Here is a 26,328-nt window from a genome sequence, read left to right on the forward strand (position 1 = left end):
AATAGAGACTTCCCCAAAGGGGACATACGGATGGCCAAGGGACAGATGAAAACATGCTCACAGTCACTCATCATCAGAGAGATGCAAATTAAAACAACAGTAAGGTACCATCTCACACCTGTCAGAACGGCTACCATCAACAAATCAACAAATGACAAGTGCTGGCGAGGATGTGGAGAAGAGGGAACCCACTGCTGGTGGGACTGGTGCAGCCATTATGGAAAACAGTAAAGAGTTTCCTCAAAAAATTAAATATGGAACTGCCATTTGCCCCAGTGATCCCATTTCTAAGTATATAGCCTAACAAATCAGAAGCACCAATCACAAAGAATGTCTGCACCCCTGTGTTCACAGCAGCACAATTTACAATAGCTAAGCTCTGGATACAGCCCAAGTGGCCATCAGCAGATGAGTGGGTAAAAAAGCTGTGGTACATTTACACCGCGGAATACTATGCAGCTGTAAAAAAATAAAGACATATCTTTCACCTTTTGAAACAGCAGGGAGGGACCTGGAGAATATTATGATAAGTGAAATAAGTCAGGCAGAGAAAGACAAGTATCACATGATCTCACTCATATGTGGAATCTAGTTAACAAAATAAACTGATGAACGGAGTGGATCCAGAGACATGGAGGCCTGGAACAGAGTGAGGGAAGGCGGGAAGGGTGGGTGGAAGGCAATCAACCACAGACCTTGTATGTATACATGCATAACCCATGGACACAGACAATAGGGTGGTGAAGGCCTAGGGTGGGGGTAGGAGAGGTCTCAATGGTGGGAAAAGGGGGACATATGTAATACTTTCAACAATAAAGAATTGTTTAAAATTAAAACTAAAAAAACAAACATGCACTCCTATGTTCATTGCAGGATTGTCCATAATAACCAAGATATGCAAACACCTAAGTGCGCTTTGACGGATGGCTGCTAACAAAGATGTGGTACGTATATGCCGTGGAATACTCCTCAGCCACAATCAGATGGTTTTTTGTAACAACATGGATGGATACGGAGAGTACTGTGCTCAGTGAAACACGTCAGACAGAAAAGGAGGAGAACCATGTGATTTTACTCCTGTGGCTCATAAAACAGAAACCAGCCACCAGCCTGGCTGATGCAGAGGGAAGGAGAGTGGGAGGAGGACAAAGAGGTGAAGGGAGGAGACCAGACTACAGGTGGCGAGGACACAGTAACAATACACAGATGCATTATAACGCGGTACAGCTGACGTTTATATAATGTTATCAGCCAATTCACCTTGTCTAGTTTTCAACTGGAACAAGGTTTTCTGTGTTAGAGAGCTATGACTATCAGTGTTTCCCAAACTTTTGACATATGTGTACCCTTCTATAATTTTCGTAACGCTGCGCACCCCTCGTACTCATGAGAACGTAGAATTAGGCGCAGCTAAGCACGGTGCAGTGCATATCCCCACCAAACTCCGGGGCAACGCGTACCCCCACCAAACTCTTCCCGTACCCCTGGGGGCACGCGTACCACACTTTGGGAAACACTGGATAACATCATAAAGAAGAATGCCTTTACAATTCCAGAAACCACTGACCTGAATAGATATTTTAGGGAAGTTGCTTATCTTCCCTTTTACACCAAACCAGCAACCGAGAGAACAGTGATGAGGGAAGTACCGGTCCCAGGCAGAGCTTTGCCGGCCTCCGGGACCAGACCCCCCTCAGCCTCTGCCTCGCCCCGACAGCTCTGTCCTCTCCTGTGTCCCACATGCTGAGCAGGTGCTTCATGGATCATGGGCCGTAAGGAGGAAGGCACAGCGGGGTTTGGAGCAATTTGGGAATCAGAATGAGGTCAGGTCTTGAAGATACACTATGAGATAACTAAGGAAGGCATTTTCACATAAAGACTCTCACTTAAGTTCAACAGATGGATGGACCAGTAGGTGGTGGTGTTGGTGGTGATGATGGGGGAGTGGTGTTGGTGGTTGGTGGTGGGGTTGGTGGTGGTGATGGTGGGGTTGGTGGTGGTGGTGGTGGTGGGGTTGGTGGTGGTGGTGGTGGTGGTGGATGGCATGTGCAGTGTGGAAGTGAGGAGCCCGCGCCCACACCCTCATCTCAGGGATTTCCTGGAGTGAAGCGCCCCAGCTGGGGTCATGTTCCCTCCGCTCCTTCCAGCCCGCAGTGCCATTTCCTAGCGCCGTTTGGTCAATGTGTCCGAACGCGACGGGCAGAACACTGCGCCGCTGGGTCATAGGAAAGTGCTTGCTGCGCCGTGTGGGAGGGAGGACAGCGGAGTCCACCGGCGCTCGGCTGGCCGGAGGTCTGCGGAGCAGGAGCTGTGCTCAGTGCCCGTCCCGAGCTGGGCTGGGCCGGAGGTGCGGCGGCCTCAGAGAAAACGGCCCGGCCGCCGCCCGCAGCTCCTGCTCCCCGAGCTCTTCCCCCTCCTCCGGGCAGGTGGGCAGCTGGGGCCGCACTCCTCCCGCTTCTGTCTTCACCGGAGCCCCGGCTCCTCTTACGGCTCCTGACACACAGCTCCCCGCCCCGCACCCCGCACCCCGCTCCCCAGCTTACCTGTGAGCGGGCCGCCCTGCTCCCGCTGCAGCCGCTGCCAACGCCTCCTTCCCGGAGGCCCGCCCGCTTCCTGCTGGGACCTGCTCTCCGGCCTCCGGCATGAGCGGCACCTGTGGGAGGGGAGGCGGTCAGAGCGGCCGCACCAACCCAATTACTGCAAAGCAGGCTTGTCCGAACCACTTCTCCCTCGCATGCAAATCGCTTTCTGGCTTTGCTGGCTCCAGGCACAGTGACATTACGGGCCACTTCCTTCTCGCCTGCCTCGCCCGCCCGCCCGGGGGGCCTCTGTGCCCAGGATTTTTCTTCTTCCCCGGCCCAGCCCTGGCTCTGGGCCCGAAGCCAGTGAGAGCTCACGAGCAGCACGTGAGCTGAAGCCCAATCCGCCACAGCTTCTGCTGATAAATAATAGGCGTTTAGCCTCCAGGGTTTGTGTTGGATGCTTATTTTTAAAGTTTTTATTGTTGAAAGTATTATAAAGGTCCCCCCCCCCCCCAATGACCCCTTCTAGCCCACCCCACCCCCACCTCAGGCCATCACCACCCACTGTCTGTGCCCACGTGCTATGCATGTAACTGTGTTGGATCTCGACTGTGAATATGACAGAAAGTGCTCTTACAGGATGTGTTTTAAAAACATGTAAATTCTGCCGAAGCCGGTTTGGCTCAGTGGTAGAGTCTGCGGACTGAAAGGTCCCAATTTCGATTCTGGTCCAAGGGCATGTACGTTGGTTGTGGGCACATCCCCGGTGGGGGGTGTGCAAGAGGCAGCTGGTCGATGTTTCTCTCTCATCGAAGTTTCTAGCTCTCTATCTCTCTCCCTTACGCTCTGTAAAAAATCAATAAAATATAATTTAAAAAAAACACAAAAAAACAAAAAACATCTGAATTCTGTCCGTGGCGGTGAGCGACTATCCTGCAGAAAGGGTCCCAGCCTGTCTGACCGGCTCCTAACAGGGAACAGTTTCCCTCAGGTTCTATCAACATGGAGTGAACAGTTAAAGATGGGAACAAGCATGCCCAAGGATTTCTAGGGCAGTGCGTACTTCTGGAAATTACGTTAAAGAACAAAAGCCAGCACGAGCACATTGGACCTCCTGGCAGTGGGATGGAGGCACCGAAGTGATGCAGACGCCCCAACGGCACTGCTACAGGCGGCAGCACCCCCACCCTCGTCCCGCCGAGGAGCCGGGAGCCGAGGGGCCCTGCCCCCGCCCGGCGTCCGAGTCACACTCCTGGGCTCCGGCTCCCGCTCACCTGCCTCCCGGAGGCCGCCCGCCCGAGAGGAGTCCGTCTTCGAAGCTGGTGCTGGTCAACGGGTAACTCCTGGCTCCAGGGCTTCCGGAGAGTTCTCCTCCCCCGTGAGGAGGCTCAGGACAGCTGCTACCTCCCTGCGGGCCCACAGAGGGCGCTGGTCGGATACATGGGGCCTGGCTGTGGCGGAGAGACAGGCCTGGCGGGGAATCAGGTGGCCCGGGATCGAGGGTTGTTCCACATCCCCCCTCCGGGCTGCATCTCCTCTGAAAGGCTTCTCAGCGCCTGGGGGGCCAAGGCATGAGCTCTCTGTAGGGCTGGGGGTTGGCCCGAGGCCGGTTCCTGCTGGGGCATCTGGGACCACCCTGTCGCCCTGACAAGGGGCAGAGACGAGCTGGGAGAAACGCGCGGGCACAGGAAGCTCGCACTGAAAGCCAGAGGGACGCCGGCGGCTGCGGCCCCTCCAGGTGCCCGGAGGACCACACCCCAGCATCTGCCGCAGCTGCTGGTAACCAGAAGCACCATCTCTTTTGTGCTGGGTCTTGTTTAGGTTTTGTTTGCAAAACTCCACAAATACCAGCTTACCCCCCAGGAGTGCCTGGTTCAGACGGAGTTCTGCTGGCGATACATGGGTGACTTCTACTTATTTGATAAATGTGGATGAGCTGCCGTTTGAGGAAATTTAATCATATTCATTCTACCCATAACATAATTCCTATGCATAATCCTATATCAAAATCCCACTTTTCCTGCCGGGTTTTGTGCTCAGTAAGCAGTTTGAGAACACACTCTGCGGTTGATGACTTTCGTGACCAGTTTTTGAGAGACATCACCCTCAGTCTCCCTCCTGTGAGACTGTGTGTGTGTGTGTGTGTGTGTGTGTGTACCCGCACAGACACTGTGGGTGGCTGGAACGCTCCAAGACTCAGGCACGGAGTTGGCGCCCATGTCACTTACATGTCAGGAATTCTCCAGGTTCGCTGTCAGCTGTGAGGACAGCCAGTGAAGACCTTCGTTTACTGGGCATTAGAAATCCTCTGAGAATAACCTTCCAAGGACTTCCATCTTTATAAATTCAGGGTCTGGTACAGTAGCTGATGTATGATGCTAGACTCTCAGTCTTCATTGAAAGAATGAATGTGTGAACTGTTCTCCCCAGCATCACATGTGGGCAGCTGTTAACAAGAGAACGTGTGCAGGAGAAACCATGGAGCATGGGAGGCAAAGAACAGATGAGTGAGAACTACAGCAAGCAGCCCACCTGGGACAGCTCCCCCGGGAGAAGCTGGCTGCAGAGAAGGAGTGTGACCATCCCAGGTCATGAAACCACCAAATCACTTGCAAAGAGAGGCTCTCAGCTCTGGGGTCCGAACCAGAGTTCCCCACACTACCCGCCCCGCATCTCTGTATCCAGGGAGGAACTGGATTGTCTGGCATCCGGGCAGGAACTCGGGGACGACTTTCTCCCAGACAGGGGTACTCACAGGGGTCATTGTTCCTGTGCTGGGACCTCCACTATCTGAGTCCCCCCACCCCCAACTCGCCCACTATCTGAGTTTTCATCGGCATAGCTCACACTGTTTGCTCCACCCTGGGGACTCCCTGCAACCCTGACCCATTCAATTCTGACCCATTCAATTCGCAACCCCACCCAACCTGTTTGCAGTGGCTTTTCCATGTGAATGCTCAGGCCTTAGACTTTGCTAAAATCCCAAACAAGCCGCAGCTGGTGTCAGCGCGCCCCAAACCTTCCAAAAAAAGGCCTAAGACCCGGCTCTAGCACAAGCCTGCCTTGCCTCACAGCTGGGCCTCGCCTGGGCACCTCCGAGTCCAATACAAGTAACCCCTGCAGGGCAGCCCCAGGCAGGGGCTAACTCTGGAACTCTCTGCAGGCCCTAGAGCCAGGTACAAGGTGGACAGCTTGACAATAGCAGATTACAGCCCTACACATCCACAAGCGACACACTCGGGGGGCAGACTCGGGGAGCACCAAAGCCCCACTGAAGCAAGGCCTGCTCCATAGGGGCGTTTCCTACACAGGAGCTCTGCCAATGGAGTCACCGCTGGTCCTCACAGCCAACTGGCCAGGAGGTCAACTCCTCCCAGTGATACCAACAGCAATCCAGGCTCAACTACAAGACTGTGCACACAGCCCACACAGGGGAGCACCTAGAGTGCCTGGCTCAGGTGACGGGGGAGGCTGGGCCACCGGGCCCCACAGGACCACCTGCTACACAAGGCCACTCTACCAACTCCAGGAGACAGAGCAGCTCTACCCAGTACAGAGAAACAGACACAGGGAAGCAGCCACAGCGAGGAGACAAAGAAACATGTGACAAAGGAAAGAAATGGAAGCAAGCAAACTATTGGGTACAGAGTTCAAAGCCATGGTTATATGAGACTTCAAAGATTTTAGTGAGAATACCAAAGACACGAGAAAGGAGCAAAGAATAATTTACAGGCATTCAACAGTAGAGGAGTCCGAGAATCAAATAAATGATTTAGAATATGAGGAAGTAAGAAACACCCAAGCAAAAGAAGAGCAAAAGGAAAAACCCCCAAAATATGAAGACAGTGTAAGGAGCCTCTAGGACAACTTCAAGCGTACCAACAAATGAATTATGGGGGTGAGATGAGAGAGAGCAGATGAGAGAGAGCAAGATATTGAAAACCTTTTTGAAGAAATAATGACAGAAAATTTCCCCTACTTGGTGAAAGAAATAGACTTACAAGTCCAGGAAGCACAGAGTCCCAAATAAGAGGAATTCAAACAGGATCACACCAAGACATATCATAATTAAAATGTCAAGGGTTAAAGACAAAGAATTTTAAAAGCAGCAAGAGAAAAGCAGTTAGTTACCTACAAGGCTCAACTACAACTGTCAGCTGATTTCTCAACAGAAACTTTTCAGGCCAGTAAAGTGGCAAGAAATATTCAAAGTGATGAATAGCAAGAACCTACAACCAAGATTACTCTACAGCAAAGCTATCATTTAGAATTGAAGGGTAGATCAAGGCTTCACAGACAAGAAAAAGCTAAAGGAGTTCATCACCACCAAACCAGTATTACATGAAATGTTGAAGGATATTTTTTAAGAGGAGAAAGAGGAAGGAGGAGAAAGAGAGGGAAAAGTTAAAAATATGAGCAATAAAATGGCAACAGATACACATCTATCAAGAATTGAATCTAAAAATCAAAATTAATAAGAAATCAAATGAGCAAAATAAATAATAGAAATAAAACAGAATCAGAAGCATGAAGTTGGAACAGACTGATTAATCTCAGAGTGAATGAGGGTGGGAAAAGAGATGAACCAAAGATCTTACCTATAGACACAGAGCAGGGTAATGAAGGCCTGGGGTGGGGTAGGAACCGGGTGGAGGGGGAAAATCAGGGGAGGGGAGACGTCTGTAAAGGGAGGGACAAAAAATATTTTAAAAAAACACACAGCCATATACTTGTAGCACACTTATAAACATCACAGTATTCTCTTCCAGCTAATATGGATTTTTAACTTCTGCTTGCTATACAGGCTGACCTTCTTGTCCTTTGGAGTTATTTTTTAGGACTCATGGGCCTTCTGCAATCCTTTATTGTCTTAAGAGTACAACAAGCAAGTGTCCTGAAGATCATGTTGGCAGGCATGGTTACTGCCATCCCTCTGGGTGGCTCCCGCCTCAAAGGAATTTATGATCAGTTGCAACTTGTCTCCTCAGAGAGACTCCACCGACCAGCTGACTGCTGGCAGCGAGCCAGCCCAGTGCACCTGGGGCCGAAGGCAAGCCCTCCTGTGACCTCGCACACCAGCCCCCTTCGGCCCCAGCACTTGGCTTCCAGAGGCCACTGCCCTCTAGTAAAAGCAGAGAGGACACCTGCCACTCAGTGCGCCCACCAGATATGGTTTTACTCTCGCTGTGGCTGCAGCTGTTGGGTGCAAGCTCCAGGTCAGGGACCTTGTTCTGATGCCCAGTGTATCCCAACCTCCTAGTGCAGGGCCTGGTACACACTAGGTGCTCAATAGACATTAAAACAAGCAAACAAACCCAACCGAGGCCCTTTCTTCTCAGTAAGTACTGATGGCCACTTTGCACAGCTCTCTTCACGCAAGAGGTGCCTGCCCTACACCTCCAGGGGGTGCCCTCCAGTCCGGAGGTCTTGAACCTCAAGAGGGGAGCCCTTGGGAAGGGATAAGTACATGGACTTCCATGCTGGCACTTTGTGCATAATTTTCTCCTTCAATCCTTACAGCTCTCGATTTACAGGGAAGAGAACTGCGTAAGGTTTGTAAGCACCAAATGCAAACCAGGATTTAAAGTCAACTCCTCCTCCCTCTGCCCCCAAACGAACGCTCACCGACAGGTCCTGTGGGAAGGTCTCTTCCAGGAGACGCCACAGATGCTGGGAGAGCTCCCAGGAGGCACCTCACTGCCAGGCTCCCTCCCTAAGGAGGCGGAAGCTGCCTGTCTACAGCCCCTGGTGCAAGCTGTGGTCTATGCACAAGCAGCCGACACCACACAGCAGGTTGCCGGATCTGCAGAAACTCTCATTGGGAATCAGAAGCCGCACTGGACACCCAGCGAAGCTCCAAGGAAAACCTACAATGTGGCAGAAATGGGATGCAACTGTCCAGGCCTCCCTTCGCTTCCAGCCACGCATCTGGCCCCAACCCAGCTCCTACACCCTGCCCCTCCTTAACCGGGACTGCTGTCACCGTGGCAACAGGCCACAGGTCTCAGAGCCCGTTTCCTCCTAATTCAACATCCGAGACCATTTTTTAAAAAAAATCTTTGTAGCCTCAGAATCCAGCAAATCATTACCCGACACACAGCAGGCCTGTGAGTTAACTCCCCGGATTTTAACAGAAAATGAAGAGGAAGACTTGGGTTGGTCAACCAAGGTCAGACAGCAGTCAGTCCGGGCGACGCCAGAACCACGCAGGCACAACTACAATTCAGTGACTTAGGGGCATTCCCATTTTTCTCTCCCAAACCCAACACTCCCTCACTTTGGATATTCTTGTTTCAGTCTGAGAACAGGCTTGCTTTTACCTAAGCTCATTAAAGCAAAGTAAACCCATAGACTACTTTAAAACACACCAGAGAGCCGAAACCGGTTTGGCTCAGTGGTAGAGTGTCGGTCTGCGGACTGAAAGGTCCCGGGTTCGATTCCGGTCAGGGGCATGTGCCTTGGTTGCGGGCACATCCCCAGTGGGGGGTGTGCAGGAGACAGCTGGTCGGATGTTTCTCTCATCGACGTTTCTAGCTCTCTGTCTCTCTCCCTTCCTCTCTGTAAAAAATCAATAAAATATATTTTAAAAAAACAAAAACCACACCAGAGAAATGTAATTATATGCTCAATCCTATGAATGTCACATAAGCCAGAGTCGACAGCTGCTGGGGATCTGGCTCTGCGCTGGTGTCACTGCATTTCTGACCCCCATTTCACTCTCAGGAGACAGGACCGAGGACAAGCGAAGCCCGCAAGAGGCTCTTCATGAACAACTGCAAGAATCGTCGCCTTCAGTTGCTGAGACGTCTGAAGTGAACCTGTCACTAAGGTCTGAGGGACAGCTCCGGATGGGGCCGAAGGGCCAGTGCCCGTGGAGGCCACCTCACCTCGGGACCCCAGGCCCTCCTGCCAGCCGAGGCCCGGAGCACCGTGTCCGAGCCAGCCAGCGGGGCCCGCTGCTCCTGAGTCGCACCAACACAAAGAAAACCTTGGAAATATCAGTTTTGTGTTTTAAGGAGAAAATAAAATAGGCTTAAAAAAAGGGGGAATCGTACAGTAAGCACACCTTTTCGGTAAAGGAGAAAGTACCTCCCATTGTGACAGAGGCTTGTAATAGACTCCTGAGGAGGAGGGAAACTTTCAATGACACCAACCAAATGCTAAAACAGAACTCTGCTGTTCGGTTGGAAGTTTTGAGTAAGTTTCATGTTTTATAGTTTACAATTCATGTTTTTTAACAGAGACAACAGTCTACTAAATAAAAGTAGTAACAAGGTATTTCACAATTTAAATCTTAGGAATTTAATTTCATTAAAACAGGCAGGTGCATAGCCCGAGCTGGTTTGCTCAGTGGATAGTGTTGGCCAGCAGACTGGAGTCCTGGGCTTGATCCCGGTCAAGGGCACATGTCCGGGTTGCGGGCTCAATCCCCAGTAAGGGGTGTTCAGGAGGCAGGTAATCCTTGATTCTCTCTTATCATTGATGTTTCTCTCTCTCTCTCTCCCTCACTCTTTGAAATCAAATAAAAAAAAGAATTTTTTTAAAATAGGTGCATATTCATACTGGGTAACCTAAAAATGCTGCTTCATCTATGGTCTAAAATATTTTTCATAACTGATTTAGTTCCAGCACTAATAATCCCATCACTTTTTCTTTACATGTTTTATAATGAGCAGTTTGTGTTCTTTTACTTTTTTAATGGAGAGAAATATTGATTTGAGAGAAACATATCAATTGGTTGCCTCCTGCATGCACCCCAACAAAGGCCTGGGCCAGGGAGGAGCCTGCAACCAGAATTGTGTCCTTGACTAGAATCGAACTTGGGACCTTTCAGCCCACAGGCAGACGCTATCCACTGAGCCAAACCGGCTAGGGCAACAGTTGTTGTTCTTAATAAAAAAGATCCACAGACTAATTTAGCATGTAAAAAATAATGTTACAATAAACCCAAGACAACCTTTCAAATCCGCTTTTATTTTCTTTTTTTTCCTCCTCAAACACAGAACTTTTCTCCCCACACGTTTCTTGCAGCTGTGAAGTCACTTCATGTTGGTCAGGTACCATTTTACCCCTAAAACTTGGTTGGCATCAACCAATATATGACAGTTAACCAGTGTTAAATCTATAAAATATTTACTTGGCACAGCACATTAAGCTTTAGACACTTGGCAATTAAACCACATAAAAAAATAGGACAAGACCCACATGTTCAGAATCAGGTGTTCACAGTCCCCGTCTGACGACTGTACAATGTTCCAAAGGCAGCAGAGCAACAGGCAGTTACTTCAGAGGACACCGAACACAGACCGGGAAGCACATTACAACGTTACCGCAGCGTCATGTACCACCCACCTCTCAGGTGGTCTCATACTCTAGAATGTCAGGTCCGGCTGATGCAAAATAAAGACAGACAACACATTTACTCTGTGGACATATTCTAACTCCTACTATGCACGCATTGTGATTTTGAAAGCAACTCGTCCTAAAAACTTGTCACGATCATCATAGTTTTTCAGGTTTTTTGATCCAACAATCTTGCACTCGACTGTTACTTCTTTTGGGGTACTGCTAGCAGTATAGTTGAACTGGACAGCAACTAATGGCTGCAGATAACTCGCCTGGTAAATAAAGGAAAACATAATCAATTCAAATTCAAAGTAACCTCATCTACACTTCATCAAGAATTGGTTTATTCTGTAAAATTTTAAAACCAAAATTTTAATCTATTAATTAGATCTATTATATCCCATTCACTACTATTCCCCCCTTAAAACTGGATGTCCATTTATTTTCACTTAATTTTTATTGATAAGAGTATTTATGGCTATAAATTTTCCTGAGTACTGCTTTATTTTTTAATAATTTCCATGACCTTGAGAGTCAATAGTCTTTTTTTTTTTTTTTTTTTAAGTATATTGTATTGATTTTTTACAGAGGAAGGAAGAGGGATAGAGTGTTAGAAAAATCAATGAGAGAAAAACATTGATCAGCTGCCCACTGCATACTCCCTACTTGGTACATGCCCTTGACCAGAATTGAACCTGGGACCCTTGAGTCTGCAAGGCCGATGTTCTATCCACTGAGCCAAACTGGTTAGGGCATGAGTACTGCTTTAAAAGTATCCCATGGGCTGTGATTATCTTGTTTCATTATCAGTATTTTTTAGATATCCTACAATTTTGGTTTGAATTTTCCCTTTCACTCAAGCATTGTTCAATAAAAATATTGACTACCTCCCTTTTTTGAGAAGGGCTCTTTAATTTTTTTTGATTAATCCCCACCCAAGGATATTTTCTCCCACTGATTTTTAGAGTGTGGAAGGGGTGGGGGCATTGATGTGAGGCATTGATGCCCTGAGAGGGAACTGAATCCATGACCCTCTGGTACATGGGCTGGTGCTCTAACTACTGGGCAGCTGGCCAGGGCTAGATTTCTCTCCCCCCCTCTCCCTCTCCTTCTCCTTCTCTCTCTCTCTTTATACACACACACACACACACACACACACACACACACACACAAATATATTTTATTTATTATTTATTTATTTATTTATTTATTTATTTATTTATTTACAGAGAGGAAGGGAGAGGGATAGTTAGAAACATTTATCAGCTGCCTCCTGCACACTCCCTCCTAGGGATGTGCCCACAACTAAGGTACATGCCCTTGACTGGGGTCGAACCTGGAACCCTTCAGTTCGAAGGCCGATACTCTATCCACTGAGCCAAACCGGTTATGACTAGGATGTATTTCTTAATGATAAATCTTTGTGACTGTTCTAGGTGTGCTTGAGGATATGTACTGTATTACCTCCATATTATTTCGTTTGATAAATGTGCATAAGATCCATCTTACTGATTACATTAATTAGGTCTCTTATATCCCTACTTATGATTCCCATGTAACATGGCACAAATATATTCAGTTGCCTGACTATCATTATGATTTCTAAATACAATTCTTCACTAAAAGGCACCAGGGCCTGATTCCAGGATTGGAAGGGAAAGTAAGAAGTGCTCCAAGAATCCTGGGGACATGTCAAAAGGATGGAGAAGCCAGCCTGAACCTGTCCCACCAGCCAAATCTGGGACAATTTTAGTGACCAAATAAGTGATTATAACAGATTATATATAACACTTGAATAAAATAAGAATCCATGAAAACATGATGATACACATAAATAAGGGATAGAGAGTAGAATGCCAACTAGTAAGTGAAAAAAGGAGATGGATTAGAAAAACATGTGGGCCCTAGCTGGTTTGGCTCAGTGAATAGAGCGTTAGCCTGTGGATCAAAAGCTCCCAGGTTCGATTCTGGTCAAGGGCACTGCCTCAGGTGCAGGCTCCTCCCTGGCCTGGGCCCTGGTCCGCACATGTGGCAACAGCCAATCGGTATGTCTCTCTCACATCAATGTTTCTCTCTGTCTTCCCCTCTCTAAAAATCAATGGAAAATTATCCTCAGGTGAGGATTTAAAAAAAAAGTAAAACTTCGTTAAAAAACACACAAAAAACCCAAAACACTGGGAACTGCTCTCTTATTAACTGATTTATGCAGGAATCAACAAATGCTAAGGCTATGAGAGAAACAATTTTACAAAAGGCTCAAAAGTATTCTCCCCAGATAATATTTATTGATTACAGTGGAGAAACCTGGTTGATACCAGTTTGTAAGCAGGAGTTCAAGGTTACTATCACCATTAATGGGACTAATCAACACCAAGTCTCTCCTGAGGGGTATTCTGAAAAGGACATAGCATTTCTTCTGAGGCAAACCTGCCAAAAATGTTCAACCTACCCTTAATCATGAAGAACACTAGGCAGGCTCAAACTGAGCAACAAACAAAACAAAGCTGAGAGGCCTGTCCCTGGTGTGAGAACAGCTCCAGGTCACAGTGACTGAGGTGTTAACTGTGATATCCTGGGGCCAGAACACTTTTCCTTCCCAATGAAGACACTGCTACAGAAATCTCAACAAGGCCTGCGATTGGGTAATAGTACTCTAATCATGTTAACTTCCTTTGATGACTAGGTCATGATTAATACGATGATGTCTTTATTTTTAGGAAATGACTCTCAAACATTTAGTGTAAAATAGCATCGTGTTTATAACTTTGTCCCAAATGGTTTGGGGAAAAAATTATATCAATATATAAATGGGGACTGATAAGAAAACTGAGGTAGCCCTAACTGGTTTGGCTCAGTGGATAAGAGTATTGGCCTGGGGACTCAAAAGTCCCAGGTTTGATTCCGGTCAAGGGCATGTACCATGGTTGCAGGCACATCCCCAGTAGGGGGCGTGCAGGAGGCACCTGATAGATGTTTCTAACTCTCTATCCTCTCCCTTCCTCTCTGTAAAAAAATCAGTAAAATATATTTAAAAAAGAATAAGAAAAAGAAAAAGAAAAAAGAAAACTGAGGTAAAATAGTAACATTTGGGAAATCTGGGCCAAATGAATTCTATGGGAATTCTTTTTACTATTTTAACCACTTTACATTTTGAAGTCATTTCAAAATAAAAAGTTTTCTATGTATACATACAGTATGATCCCAATTTTATTTTATTTTATTTTTTTATTATTATTTTTTAATCAATCTTTATTGTTCATATTGTTACAAAGGTTCCTCATTTCTTCCCCCCTCCACCAGGTTCCCACCCCACCCTCTGCCCCCTCCCCATCCCCCATTGTCCTCATCCATAGGTGCAGTTTATGTTCAGTCTCTTCCTCCCTCCCTTTCCCCGATAGTAAATCCCTTTTCAGATAGTAAATCAGTTATTTAGCATTTTCTCATATCAATAATACCACCATATGCCCAATGATACATTTCACACAAAAGACATTTCCAAATAGGTCAACCAGCCTCATCCAGGCCCCACCCAAGGCACTCACAGATCAACATAGATCAACACCCCAGCCCTATACTAACTCAATACATCCAGATCTAAGCCTTCATCACTTGATTCAGCAGACCCTCAAGTTCCCACAAAAGTTTCCAGCCATGTCTGAGAGGTAGCCGTGGGGCAGGGGCAGGCGAGGAGCGAGCTGTTCCAGGCCTGGCTGCTCCAGGCCTGGCCTCTGTTGCTCTGGTTCGTTCCACAACAAGCTGCTACGGGTCTGGTCACCACCACTCCTGACCTAGTTGCTCTGGACCTGGCTGCTGCTGCTCCAGGCCTGGACACACCCGACCCGGCTGCTCCGGGCCTGGCCGCTCCCAGCCTGGCAACCGCTGCTCCGGGCCTGGCCGAACCCGACCCGGCTGCTCCGGGCCTGGCTGCTCCCAGCCTGGCAACCGCTGCTCCGGGCCTGGCTGCACCAGACCCGGCTGCTCTGGGCCCAGCTGCCCCGGGCCCGGCCGCTACGAGTCTGGCCGCTCCCAGCCTGGATGCTCCGGGCTTGGCTACTGCTGTTCTGGACCTGGCTGCTCCCAACCCGGCTGCTCCCAACCCAGCTTCTCCAGGCCCGGCCACTCTGGGTCTGGGTGTTCTTGGACTGGCCACCCTGGGCTTGGCTGCCTCCACTTCAGGCCTGGCTGCCACTGCCCCAGGTCTGGCTGTCCAGTGCTGGCTGTTGTTGCTCTGGTTCTGGCTGCTGCTGCTCTGGGGCCTGGCCGTTGCTGCTCCGGGCCCGGTTGCCACTGCTTTGTGCCTGGGCACTCTAGGCCTGGCCGCCGCTGTTCCAACATTGTCCTTTTTTTTTTTTAAACGCATTTATGTTGCAATGTTGGCTGGTGAGTTGAGTTCTGACTTAGTCTTTGATTTTTCAAGATCTTCTTTGTATTCTTTCTTAAGTAATTTTACTATCTTTTGCTCTCACTTGATTTCTTCACATTGAGAACTTTGGTTTCTTCCTCCTTGTCCTGGGAGCTCAGCAGGTTGGCCTGTGGCACCCCTTTGTTCTCCGCGGGCTCCCGCGCTGCTCCAGCCTGTTGCCGGGGTCAGTGCCGCCCAGGAAGCAGCCCCCGGCCTTGGCTCCATTGCCCGTGCTCAGAAGTCGAAGGCTCAGGGGCACCCCCTCCCTGGGGGCCCCGTCGCTCGGCTCCCTGCCGGCGCCTGGCTGGCTGGTGTCCGGCAGGGCCTCCTGCTCCCTGTCGCATTCCTCCAGTCTGGAGCTTTTTTTTTTTTCTCCTTCCCACTAGGGGAGTCTAGGATCAGAGTCAACAGACTGTCCTCTGCGCGCAGTGCGCGGGACTCTGGGGGCTCCGCTTTTCGCCACTCCTCTGGGATTCCGCCTCACAGCCCCGTCTCCCCCTGCCCGAGCCTGGGTCCCCAGGGTCTGGTCCAGGACTGGGGTTCAGAGCAGTCCGGACTGAGGCTCAGCGCTGCCGGAGGCTTTGTTTCTTCCCGCTAGGGTAATCCAGCATCAGAGTCAACATTCAGTCCTCTGCGCACTATGTGCGTGCGACTCCGGGGGCCCTGCTTTTAGCTGCTCGCTTGGGATTCCGCCTCACAGCCCCATCTCCCCCTCCGGATCCTGGGTCCCCAGGGTCTGGCTCTTATCCGGGGCTCAGCGCTGCCGGTTCGGGGGTTCAGCCCAGGCTGGGGGTTTTATTTCCTTCCTGCTAGGGAACGCCAGGCAGCACCCAGGCCTCTCCTCCTCTCCGGCTGCGACCTCTCCACGCTCGCGTGCGTGCGAGCGCGCAGCATGTCTCCGTACCTTAGGCTTTTTTTCAGCTCCTCTGATTTTCCTTCTGGTTTTCTCTTTCCTTCTTGTTGTAGAATTTTCAGTCAGTCAACTACCTGTAGCTCTGGGCGATGTCCACTCTACATTTTAGTTGTATTCCATTGAAATTGTTGTGTGCTGTTGCGGTTAGGTGTCTACCCGAGCAGCCATCTTGGATCCTCCCCCTGATCCCAATTTTATAAAATGAATTGTCTACATATACTTAAAAAATGAAAGAAATTAAGACTTTTTTTTTCTTGACTACTCACTTCTCTATGTTCTCTAAATAAACACATCCTAAATAATTAAAGTGATAATGATATTTTCTACTTGAATATTTTGTTTTAAATTGCAGACACGGAATCTTCATTTGCCATCACTGTTGGTGTTTAAAAATAAGCACAAATGATGCACAAGTTACAAGACAGGTCTACCTGTCCCAGACAAGTGACATTTTTTATACAGATGTGCCTGTTCCCACTGTGAACTTCTAAATACTTACATGCAGTTTTTTCCCATAATATGGAAAATATTTTAAGTCTATGTTTCCCTCAGAAGGATAAACTGGTAGAGTTGTTGTGTTTTCACCCTAAAGTTGAAAACAAAAAACAAAAAAAAAACCTTCTTTAGGTCACACACACACAAAAAAGCAAATTAAAACATGTATTTATCACATAGCAGTATCAGTTATAAACAGTATGAGACTACAATGCTATTCCAAGGACATTACCCACAAGTGTAGTTTTGAGGAGACTTACTCATCTTGACTTAAACCCCCTGAAACAAACTGTCTTTATTCTTCTTACATTTCCTGTTGCCCTGTATGCTTTCCCATGAGCACCTCCTAACGTACAGCCAGATCTAGCCACACACTGTCCTCCGACCCCTAAATGCTAGTTCCTCGGCCACTTGGCAGCAGGAACACACCGCACATCTAGGACCAGTGCATTCCTGAAGCGGACAAGACGTCGAGCTTCCAGCTGGAAGCCACAACCAGAGTGTAGTGCTCAGGCCTGGGAGGCAGCAGGCCCCAAAGTTTCAGGTGATTAATAACCATGGTAACTAACCAGAGGGGGAAACGATGGTGATATGACAAAAACTATTAGGAAAACGTGAAGTAATCCAAGCAAAAAACCACACTTAATCAATATAAATACCACATTTCCCTTAAATTTATAAGCACATGTATATCAATCAAAAGTATTACAAGTCAACTGGGATTATATTCCATGTATTTATAAAAACAGATGAATAGGCAAATCTAATCCCCATCTATGCTACTTATTAGCTAACTCTGATATTCTTCTTCTTTTATTTTTAAAATACATTTTTATTCATTTCAAAGAGAAAGGGAGAGGCAGAGACAAAAACATCAATGATGAGGGAGAATCATTGGTTGGATGCCTCCTGACAGCCTTCTATTGGGGATCGAGCCCAAAACCTGGGCATGTGTCCTGACCGGGAATCAAACTGTGACCTCCTGGTTCATAGATCAACCATCAACCACTGAGCCACACTGGCCAGACTAGTATTCTTAAATTTATTAAAATCAGTGGTAAGTTTACAAAATAAAATTAAAATAAAGCCTAAATGCTTGAATTCTAGATTTGAGTGGTAATTTCCATTTTAAAAGCACATGGGGCTGAAACCGGTTTGGCTCAGTGGTAGAGCATCGGTCTGCGGACTGAAAGGTCCCAGGTTCGATTCTGGTCAAGGGCATGTACATTGGTTGTGGGCACATCCCTGGTAGGGGGTGTGCAAGAGGCAGCTGGTCGATGTTTCTCTCTCATCGACGCTTCTAGCTCTCTACCTCTCTCTCCTCCTCTCTGTAAAAAAATCTATAAAATATATTATATATATAAAAAAAAAGCACATGGGACACTGCAGCATAATTACTAGCTGTCATGAGCACATGTGCCTGGGAGGGTGACACAAAGCAGTGATGATGCTCCACAGGAAGGGCCAGCTCTGTGAGCCAGGGCACAGGGCGCTGGGTGCAGGAAGAGCAGCAAGAACAAGGCTGAGAGCAACCGAGATCTGTACCCCCTTAACATAAAAAAGTCAAAATTAGTATTTTATCTCAGAGGGAAAAAAATCATCGTTTGGTTAGAAGTGCTTTTCTGCACTGCTTTGTATAGCCTAATTCACAGAAACACAGAGGTGGTACCTAAAATATAAAAATTTCTTTTGGGTTAGTTCATCGTGCACCTCAGTGTGTATTTCCAGCCACACTTAGCTAATATTTACCTCATTCACCGAGGCCTAACAACCCTTAAGAGGGCAGGAGCCCCAGCTGGTTTAGCTCAGTGGATAGAGTAATGGCCTGAGACTGAAGGGTCCTGGGTTTGATTCCGGTCAAGGGCACATGCCAGGGTTGTGGGCTCGATCCCCAGTGAGGGGTATGCAAGAGGCAGCTGATAAATGATTCTCTCTCTCTCTCTCTCTCTTTCTCTCTCTCTCTTTCACTCTCCCAACTCAATTTAAAAAAAGGGGGGGAGCCGAGACCGGTTTGGCTCAATGGATAGAGCGTCGGCTTGGGGACTGAAAGGTCCCGGGTTTGATTCCGGTCAAGGGCATGTACCTTGGTTGCGGGCATATCCCCAGTAGGGAGTGTGCAAGAGGCAGCCAATCGATGACTCTCTCTCATCGATGTTTCTAACTCTATCTCTCTCCCTTCCTCTCTGTGCAAAATCAATAAAATATATATTTTTTAAAAAGGGGGGGGGGAGGGGGCAGGATCAATTATAGAGAGGGGAGCTAAAGTCAGAGATAAGGTCACAGACTCGAGACTGCCCACCTGTGACAGACTCTTAATTGTTCTCTTGTTCTGTTACCTAAATCATATTGTTGGCATGCTTCTACTTAAATGTGTATTTTATACCTTCCGTAAAAAGAAACATTTAGAGATGATGAAATATTGAAATGCATATCTGAATGATGACGAGCTACTGTAGGGGAAAGCATCCGTGTCATATTTTCTAAGCATATAAAATGGTACCATATTGGAAACAGCAAGTAACTAAGTACATGAGTTTATTAACAGCATCTAAGTTCTACTGAAAACAAAATAAAGTTTTAAAATTAAAGTATTTTTTTATACAATCCTAATAAGCTACTTAAAAAATACACATCAAATGTTCTAAGTAGTGATTATTTCTGGTTAGCATTTACCAATTTTTTTCTTTTGCACTTAAAAAAATTTTCTCAAATGAACATGATTCATTTTTTTAAAGAAATAAAATACTGAAAGAATGACATAAACATGTTAAAGGCCACCTGTAAGACATGCTCTGTCACCAGTGTTTGTACAGTGAATGTTTCCATCTGCTCCGCAGAGACACTTAAAATGTATGGCCTGCTGATTGCACCTGTGACTAGCCTAGCAGCAAAGTGCAGTTTTACAAGCTTTTCTTCCAATTCCGTGTGCTTTTCCTCAAAACAAAAACATTTCACAACTAAAAAAAGAAAAACCAAAGCAAAAACCCCACCTGCTTTGATTACTTTATGTACTTTACACATAACAAAAACCATCTGAAAGCCGAGTCATTAGACCAGGATCTTTCATTAGCATTTCCCCAAACTCTTCTAGAAGCAAAGGATACAGAATAAACAGGGGAAACCCACTTAAACTCCTGAGGGGAGAGTTACAGTATGAGGTTTTTGTGTTGGCCAAAGGTTTATACAACTGAAACCTGAGGAACGGGTTCTATAAGATGGTTTCCCTTGTTGGTGGTGGCTCTAAGACCACCATTCCAAGCTTGTCTCTGTAGTCTACTCACATACAAAAGCAACAGCTCCTGCACACACAGGTACACTGTCAGGAAATGAGCACTTGTATCTGGCTGAAGCCTAGCAACCCAGTCTCAGAACTTCTACAAAGACTAGTAAGCAAGGAGGTTCATAAGGAGTTACAAAGGACAGCTTCTAAATGTAGCTTAGAGCCACAAGGTTTTCTTCTGTCTTGAGAGATACCAGTTTCCTGCTGAGCTGGATATGGCACAGAGAGATAAAGGGAATTGCCTATGGTGACGTGTATACCTCCAACCTGGATGAGAAGCCACAAACTTCCTGATTTTTTATTTACTCAAAGGAGCTAGCAAGATTCTCTAATGCAGAGGTTCTTGAAGTGTGGACCCTAGACTGGCAGCATCACCTGGAAACTTTAGGTAAAATGTAAATTTTGGGCCTAACTCCAGACCACTGGGGTCAAAAACTTCAAGAATGGAAATCAACAGCTCTCTAAGGTTCTACTGAATAATATAAACTGAGAACCACTGAGCAAGAAGTTTCTGCCCAAATATAATCCCATTCATGATGAAAAGGAATTACAGATTTTTCCATAAGCAACTTGAGAAGTGATTTCAATGTAACATTTCAAGTAGAATATTTCTGACACAACTGGAGTTAGAATGTCAATATTTTGTACAATGATACAATTAAATTTAGGACTTAAAAAAGGTTTTCCCTCAGAACTCTTACTTATATATTTACATATTTCTTAGTTGCACTTGCAGCATGGAGAGAAAACAAAACAAAACACTGTGAGATGAAAACTGCACAGAAAGCAATCACACACACAAAGTTGGGACAGGAGAAAAAAACAATGCCTCTACCATGTTTCATTAAACCTTAGGTGTCACTGATGTACACCAATTGATGTACAATTTTTTAAAAATGTATTTTTTAAAATATGTTTTATTAATTTTTTCAGAGGAAGAGAGAGGGATAGAGTTAGAAACATCGACGAGAGCGAAACATCGATCAGCTGCCTCCTGCACACCTCCCTCTGGGAATGTGCCCAAAACCACAGTACATGCCCTTGACTGGATTCAAACCCAGGACCTTTCTATCCACTGAGCCAAACCGGTTTTGGCTGATGTAGTATTAAGAAAAAAGAAAAGAAGAAAAGAAAAGAATAAAAAAGAAAAGAAAAGAAACCCTCCCCCCACACACACACAAAAGAAACAAAACTACATAGACACTATTAATTGTAAATCCAACCCCAATTTCAGTGTTAAGGTAGAAAAAAGGTGAACCTCAGAATCAATGAACTGTAGTATATGGTCTTGTAGGGCAATGTCTGTAAATCAAATGCACATGGAAAGCAAGTCTTTTTAATTATAATGAGCACACAGAGAAGGGCTACCCATCAAGTTTGGTGAAATTTCCTTCTCCTAAGAATGGTGCTACTACAGAGGACTTTTATACTGTGACAGGAAGGGGGGAATGACTAAAACTCATTAGACTTTTAAAGAATTGAGACATACTAGAGCTTTAACAAAAGTTGACTTATTGAATACTGACCTTAGAATTACCAGTGCATTCTATTGCTGGTTTTCCTTGAGGCTTTAATCCAATTATCTAAGATTTGGGGGGGGGAGGGGGGGAGAAAGAGGAGAGAAAATGATTAATTAAGACATCACAAATGTAAAACCACAGGAACCAGCAGTGCAAGGGTTGAGATGAACAGTAATTCTGTATATTGAAACCTGTGCCTTTTATGTTAATTTCATTTTAGAGGAGCAGAATGGACTTTTCAATATAATAATCTTACCAGCTAGCTATCTTCCTACTGTACTAGGGCAAGTCAGTAAATACATCAGCTACCAAAGAATTGACCAAAACACAGTTGCTACTCTTAAATTAATAAACAACCAGACAGATACCTTTAAGTTTCATTATTTATATAAGCAAATAATGCAAACAATAAAAATTATAGAGGCACAATATAATTACCTTTCTTTATGAAAATGTTAGGTCACATTTCCATCATGTTTCCAGGGAGCCTGATCAGAGTTCACATCTATTCCATCCCACAAAAAGGACACTCTGGGGATAATCCCATTAAGACTCTCAGCACCATTCAGTTCTATGGAATGAGGCTACCTGCATGTTTGTAGTTGACATAACTAGCTCTTGCATGAATGATAACAGATATTTACTCATCTATTTTGTGAGGATTTTTGGCATTCTGAATTTATATGCATTTTATATGTGAATGCCTGTAAAATGTAAGTATTTCTCACAAAAGACATTACATTATGCTTACTTTGTTAATCTTGATTCTTAACAGTCTGCCTGGAACACCCTCAATCACTTACTGATGCCTAAGATGTGTCAGGCAGTGTTTCAGAACGACCTCTAGAGTGCTGTGGGAGGAACAGATGCTGTCACGGGCCTCTGGGGGAGGGGAATACGGCGGCTGGAGGGTGTCAGCATGGGTGTTTTAGGGTCTAGTTGGTCCTCCCTCCAGGGAAACTCCTTATTTAGCAGTGCCAACTTCCTAAAACTTAAGCTGTCCTTTTATTAAGGACGGTAGCAATTTGCTTATTGGATGGGATATGTAAACTCATGATCTTGAGAGATCTACACCTATTTATGAAACTACCCCTTCTCTGAGTAAATGTCCAGGAATGACATCACTTTTTCAAGGGGAGACCTTGTTGGCCTCAACAGGGTAACTATCAAACACAACTCCACAGGACAACATTCAGAGAGCAGCAGAGCCCGGGGGTTAGGGATCGCTTCATTGCAGAAGGGAAGCAGTGTCCTTTGTACCATGACAGAGTTTTATCACTTACATAGGAGAGAACGTTGGTTTTTTAATTTGCTGACGGCTATACAATTCAGGCACCTCTTCTGCACAACATAGCTAAATACCAGTAACTGGCTACAACTGAGCTCATTATAATGCAGCTTTATTTGTATTTCTACTATTTAATTGTACAGTGTATTACAAAAATGTGCTATCCTACTAAATCTAAGTCAAAACCTCATATATTCCCCACTAGAGGCCCAGAGCATGAAAAATTATGCACTGGAGGGGTGGAGGGAGTCCCCTCAGCCTGGCCTGGCCCATCTCAGTCTGGGAGCCCTGTGGTGGGAGGTGACCCGGCAATCAGGGGAAGGTGATGCCCCATCACACCTCTGCTGCTGCCACTGCCGGCAGTGCAAGCCTCAGCTGACCATAAGCAGCTGGGCAGCTGCCATCCGAGGCTTGCCTGTGCTTTGGGCCAGCCCTGGGTGGCTGGGGGGTTGAGGGGACTGGGGGACTCCTGAGCCAGGCACATGGAATGACTGGACCCACCTGGGGGCGGGCCTGGGTGTGCTGTGTGCCTGCCACCCAGTCAGGGTTGAGTGGACTGAGTGCCGCCATCTCTGAGGGCATGGCAATCAATTAGCATACTCCCTCCTTATTAGATAGGATGGGATTTTAAATTGCTTTACAACATGGTCTTCAAAGATGATATTGCACATTAGCAAAACCATGCTTTGGACATGACACCCAGAACACCTGTCTCCTGAAGCATTCATCTATGCCTGCCTGCATGCAACTCGCTCCAAAGGGGAAAAGCGGAAGTTGTTTTATTGCCTAAACTATGATCAACTTGTGAACCAATCTTGTTTGCCTCCTGTATTAAATTTTCCAAAGGTCAATAATCAGTATCACTATTAGCCCTTTACACAAGCTATCCTAAATGAGACATTAAAAATACCTGACAGCTTCTTCATAAGGGTATTAGAGAAAAGCAGCAACAGCAGCAAAATATGTACGTACTCTGTTCATTTTCACAAGAATACAAGGGTGTCCTTTGGAGTAGCCGAATTCAGGATCGCTCTCCCCACTGCATGCTTCCAGTAAGGCGAGAGGAAACTGACATGCTTCATAGACTGGGCCCTTCTGTTCAAAGAGGGCTCCATCCTGGCAGTTTCTGAGATTCTTCTGTGCTTCTGCAGTATAAGCTACAAAGGAAACATATATGTGTGCACAAATGAACCAAAAAAGATCTTAAACATAACTAGGAATATGTCCTCCTCTGGAAAACATTTTTGGAAAACAAAAATAGCGAGGCTAATTACTAGATAATTTTAGATGAAGATTAAGTCTGTTCCTTTAACTGTTAAGAGTTATCTACTGCTCTGAAGTTTATATCATTTCAACATTGGTACAAGCTGGATTATAGATCAGTATCTTTTGTCATCATGAGGTGGTCCCAGCCATGGCTACAGCATTATCTGAATGACACCTCTGCTCCTGGCCCAAGATAGAATAGTGAGGACCTAAAAGGGCTCCTTATGGAGCTTACAGTGCAGTGGGGAAGATAGATATTAAGTATAAAATCATAATCGAAGGATCTCAAGATAGACAGTGCTATGCCATCTACACTAATGGGACCTGCGACAGAGCCGAGAGCTAATGTTAACTTAAGAGAGAAAGGCGCTGTAGTAGAGATGGAGGTAAGTATTGACTCCAAAGTGGTAAAGGAGTAAAATGGTTACAACTTGGAGATGGGAGGAAAGGAGAGGGAGAAATGCAATCAGCTTGTCAAATGCTTGCTCTGCACTGGCACAGCCTTAGGCAATAATGGCTCAACAGTGAGCAAGCCTACCAGGGTGCCTGCTCTAAGTGAGTGCAGTGTGTTGGAAGATACTACTTAGCAGGTTATATACGATGCAGTAGAGCCCCAAAAGAACAGCCGGTATGTGGGTATAACTGAACTCGAGAATTTAGTCTTCATCCTGAAAGATTGCCCTGACGTTCCAGCAAAGAGACACGAGGCCTTTCCAGCCCACCCTTCAAACCTGCAGCCTTCCCAATCCTCCCTCCCTCCCCTGCTCTATTTTCCTCTTCACTACACTTACTACCTTCTAATCCACCCAGGGCAACAGTGCCACAAAGACATTTTTCTTTTGTTTATTGATGGAACCTACAATAGAAGCGTGCTTGACACAGAAAAAGCATTCATAAAAGTATGTGTTGAATGAATAGAACTGCAGCTAAAGGTGAGGCAGGAAACTACTATTTTTATTACAGACCTTTCTTGACTATTGGGTTTTTAAACCATGGTCATATCTCACAAAAAATAAGTACATATTTAATCATAAAAGGAAAGAGACTTAGGAAGGTAGCTAATGGAAGATGTGGGATTCAAAAGAGGGTTCTGGTTTAAAACAGGAGAGATGAGGGCTTCGCGTGCTGATAGGAAGGATCAGTGAGGCTAAATGTGTGTGAGGGCTGCACACGGCACTCCTGAGGCGGAGGGGGATGGGAGCCAAAGCCCGGCTGGCGCACGGGCGATCTTGGGTGACGGACGGACGCAGCTCCCTCCTCGGAGCAGGAGGGACACCAGACAAAACGGCTACAGCTGTCCGTTTGTTTTACTGATAATGGGGAACCTGAGGGAATTTCTATCCGAGTTTCAATTTACTCTTGAAGCAGAAATATAGGTTACTAGAGGCCTGGTGCATAAAAATTCATGCACTGGAGGAGGGGTCCCTCAGTATGGCCTGTCCCCTCTCACAGTCTGGAAGCCCTCAGGGGTGAAAGGTGACCCTGAGATGAGGGGAAGGCGACACCCCATCACACCTCTGCTGCTGCCACTGCTGGCAGCGCAAGCCTCGGGCAGCCCTGGGTGGCTGGGTAGCCGCCATCTGAGGCTTACCTGCGCCTCGGGCAGCCCTGGGTGGCCGGGGGGCTCAGGGGACTAGGCACAACCATCTTGTGGCTGTGGATGTCACCATTTTTTTTGCGATGGTGTGAGGGTCAATTAGCATATTCACTCTTTATTAGATAGGATTCTACCATGTGCCACTGAATGATGGGGGTCTGTTCTGAGAAGTGCAGCCTTAGGTTAGTTCATTACTGTGCAAATGTCATAGAGTTCACTTACACAAACTTGTATGCTACAGTCTACTACACACCTAGGCTACAGGGCATAGCCTATTGCTCTGTAGGGGAGAAAAAATGGTTTGTCCTGGCCTTCTGGGTTCTTGGCTAAAACATCCCTATAATAAAAGACAGATGAACAGGAGAAAAACAAGTTTAAAAACATCGCCGAAGCCAGTTTGGCTCAGTGGTAGAGCGTCGGCCTGCGGACTGAAAGGTCCCAGGTTTGATTCTGGTCAAGGGCATGTACCTTGGTTGCGGGCACATCCCCAGTACGGGGTGTGCAAGAGGCAACTGGTTGATGTTTCTCTCTCATCGACGTTTCTAGCTCTCTATCTCTCTCCCTTCCTCTCTGTAAAAAAATCAATAAAATATATTAAAAAAACAAACAAAAAAAAAAAACAAATAAAAACATCTATACCTCCTGTATACATGGGAAAGACCCAGGAAAACTGAGCAACTTGTCAAAATGGCTTGAAGC

The 26,328-nt window shown here is 46.4% G+C and overlaps 1 protein-coding gene across 2 annotated transcripts in view; it reads right to left on the reverse strand.

Annotated features, from left to right (window-relative positions):
- Nucleotides 1-10,175: 10,175 nt before the first annotated feature.
- Nucleotides 10,176-26,328, reverse strand: part of ATP1B3 (ATPase Na+/K+ transporting subunit beta 3) — a 41,653-nt gene continuing 25,500 nt past the window's right edge. For both annotated transcript variants that reach the window (XM_036431259.2, XM_036431260.2), the window contains 4 exons: nucleotides 23,739-23,923; nucleotides 21,485-21,541; nucleotides 16,683-16,769; nucleotides 10,176-11,140 (listed from right to left, as the gene is read on the reverse strand). In XM_036431259.2, the coding sequence (XP_036287152.1) occupies nucleotides 10,970-11,140; nucleotides 16,683-16,769; nucleotides 21,485-21,541; nucleotides 23,739-23,923 (500 nt within the window). In that variant the 3' untranslated portion in view covers nucleotides 10,176-10,969. The remainder of the gene's footprint in view (nucleotides 11,141-16,682; nucleotides 16,770-21,484; nucleotides 21,542-23,738; nucleotides 23,924-26,328) is intronic.

The sequence above is a fragment of the Pipistrellus kuhlii genome, unplaced genomic scaffold (genome assembly GCF_014108245.1).
Source record: "Pipistrellus kuhlii isolate mPipKuh1 unplaced genomic scaffold, mPipKuh1.p scaffold_m20_p_11, whole genome shotgun sequence".
NCBI classification, from domain to species: domain Eukaryota; kingdom Metazoa; phylum Chordata; class Mammalia; order Chiroptera; family Vespertilionidae; genus Pipistrellus; species Pipistrellus kuhlii.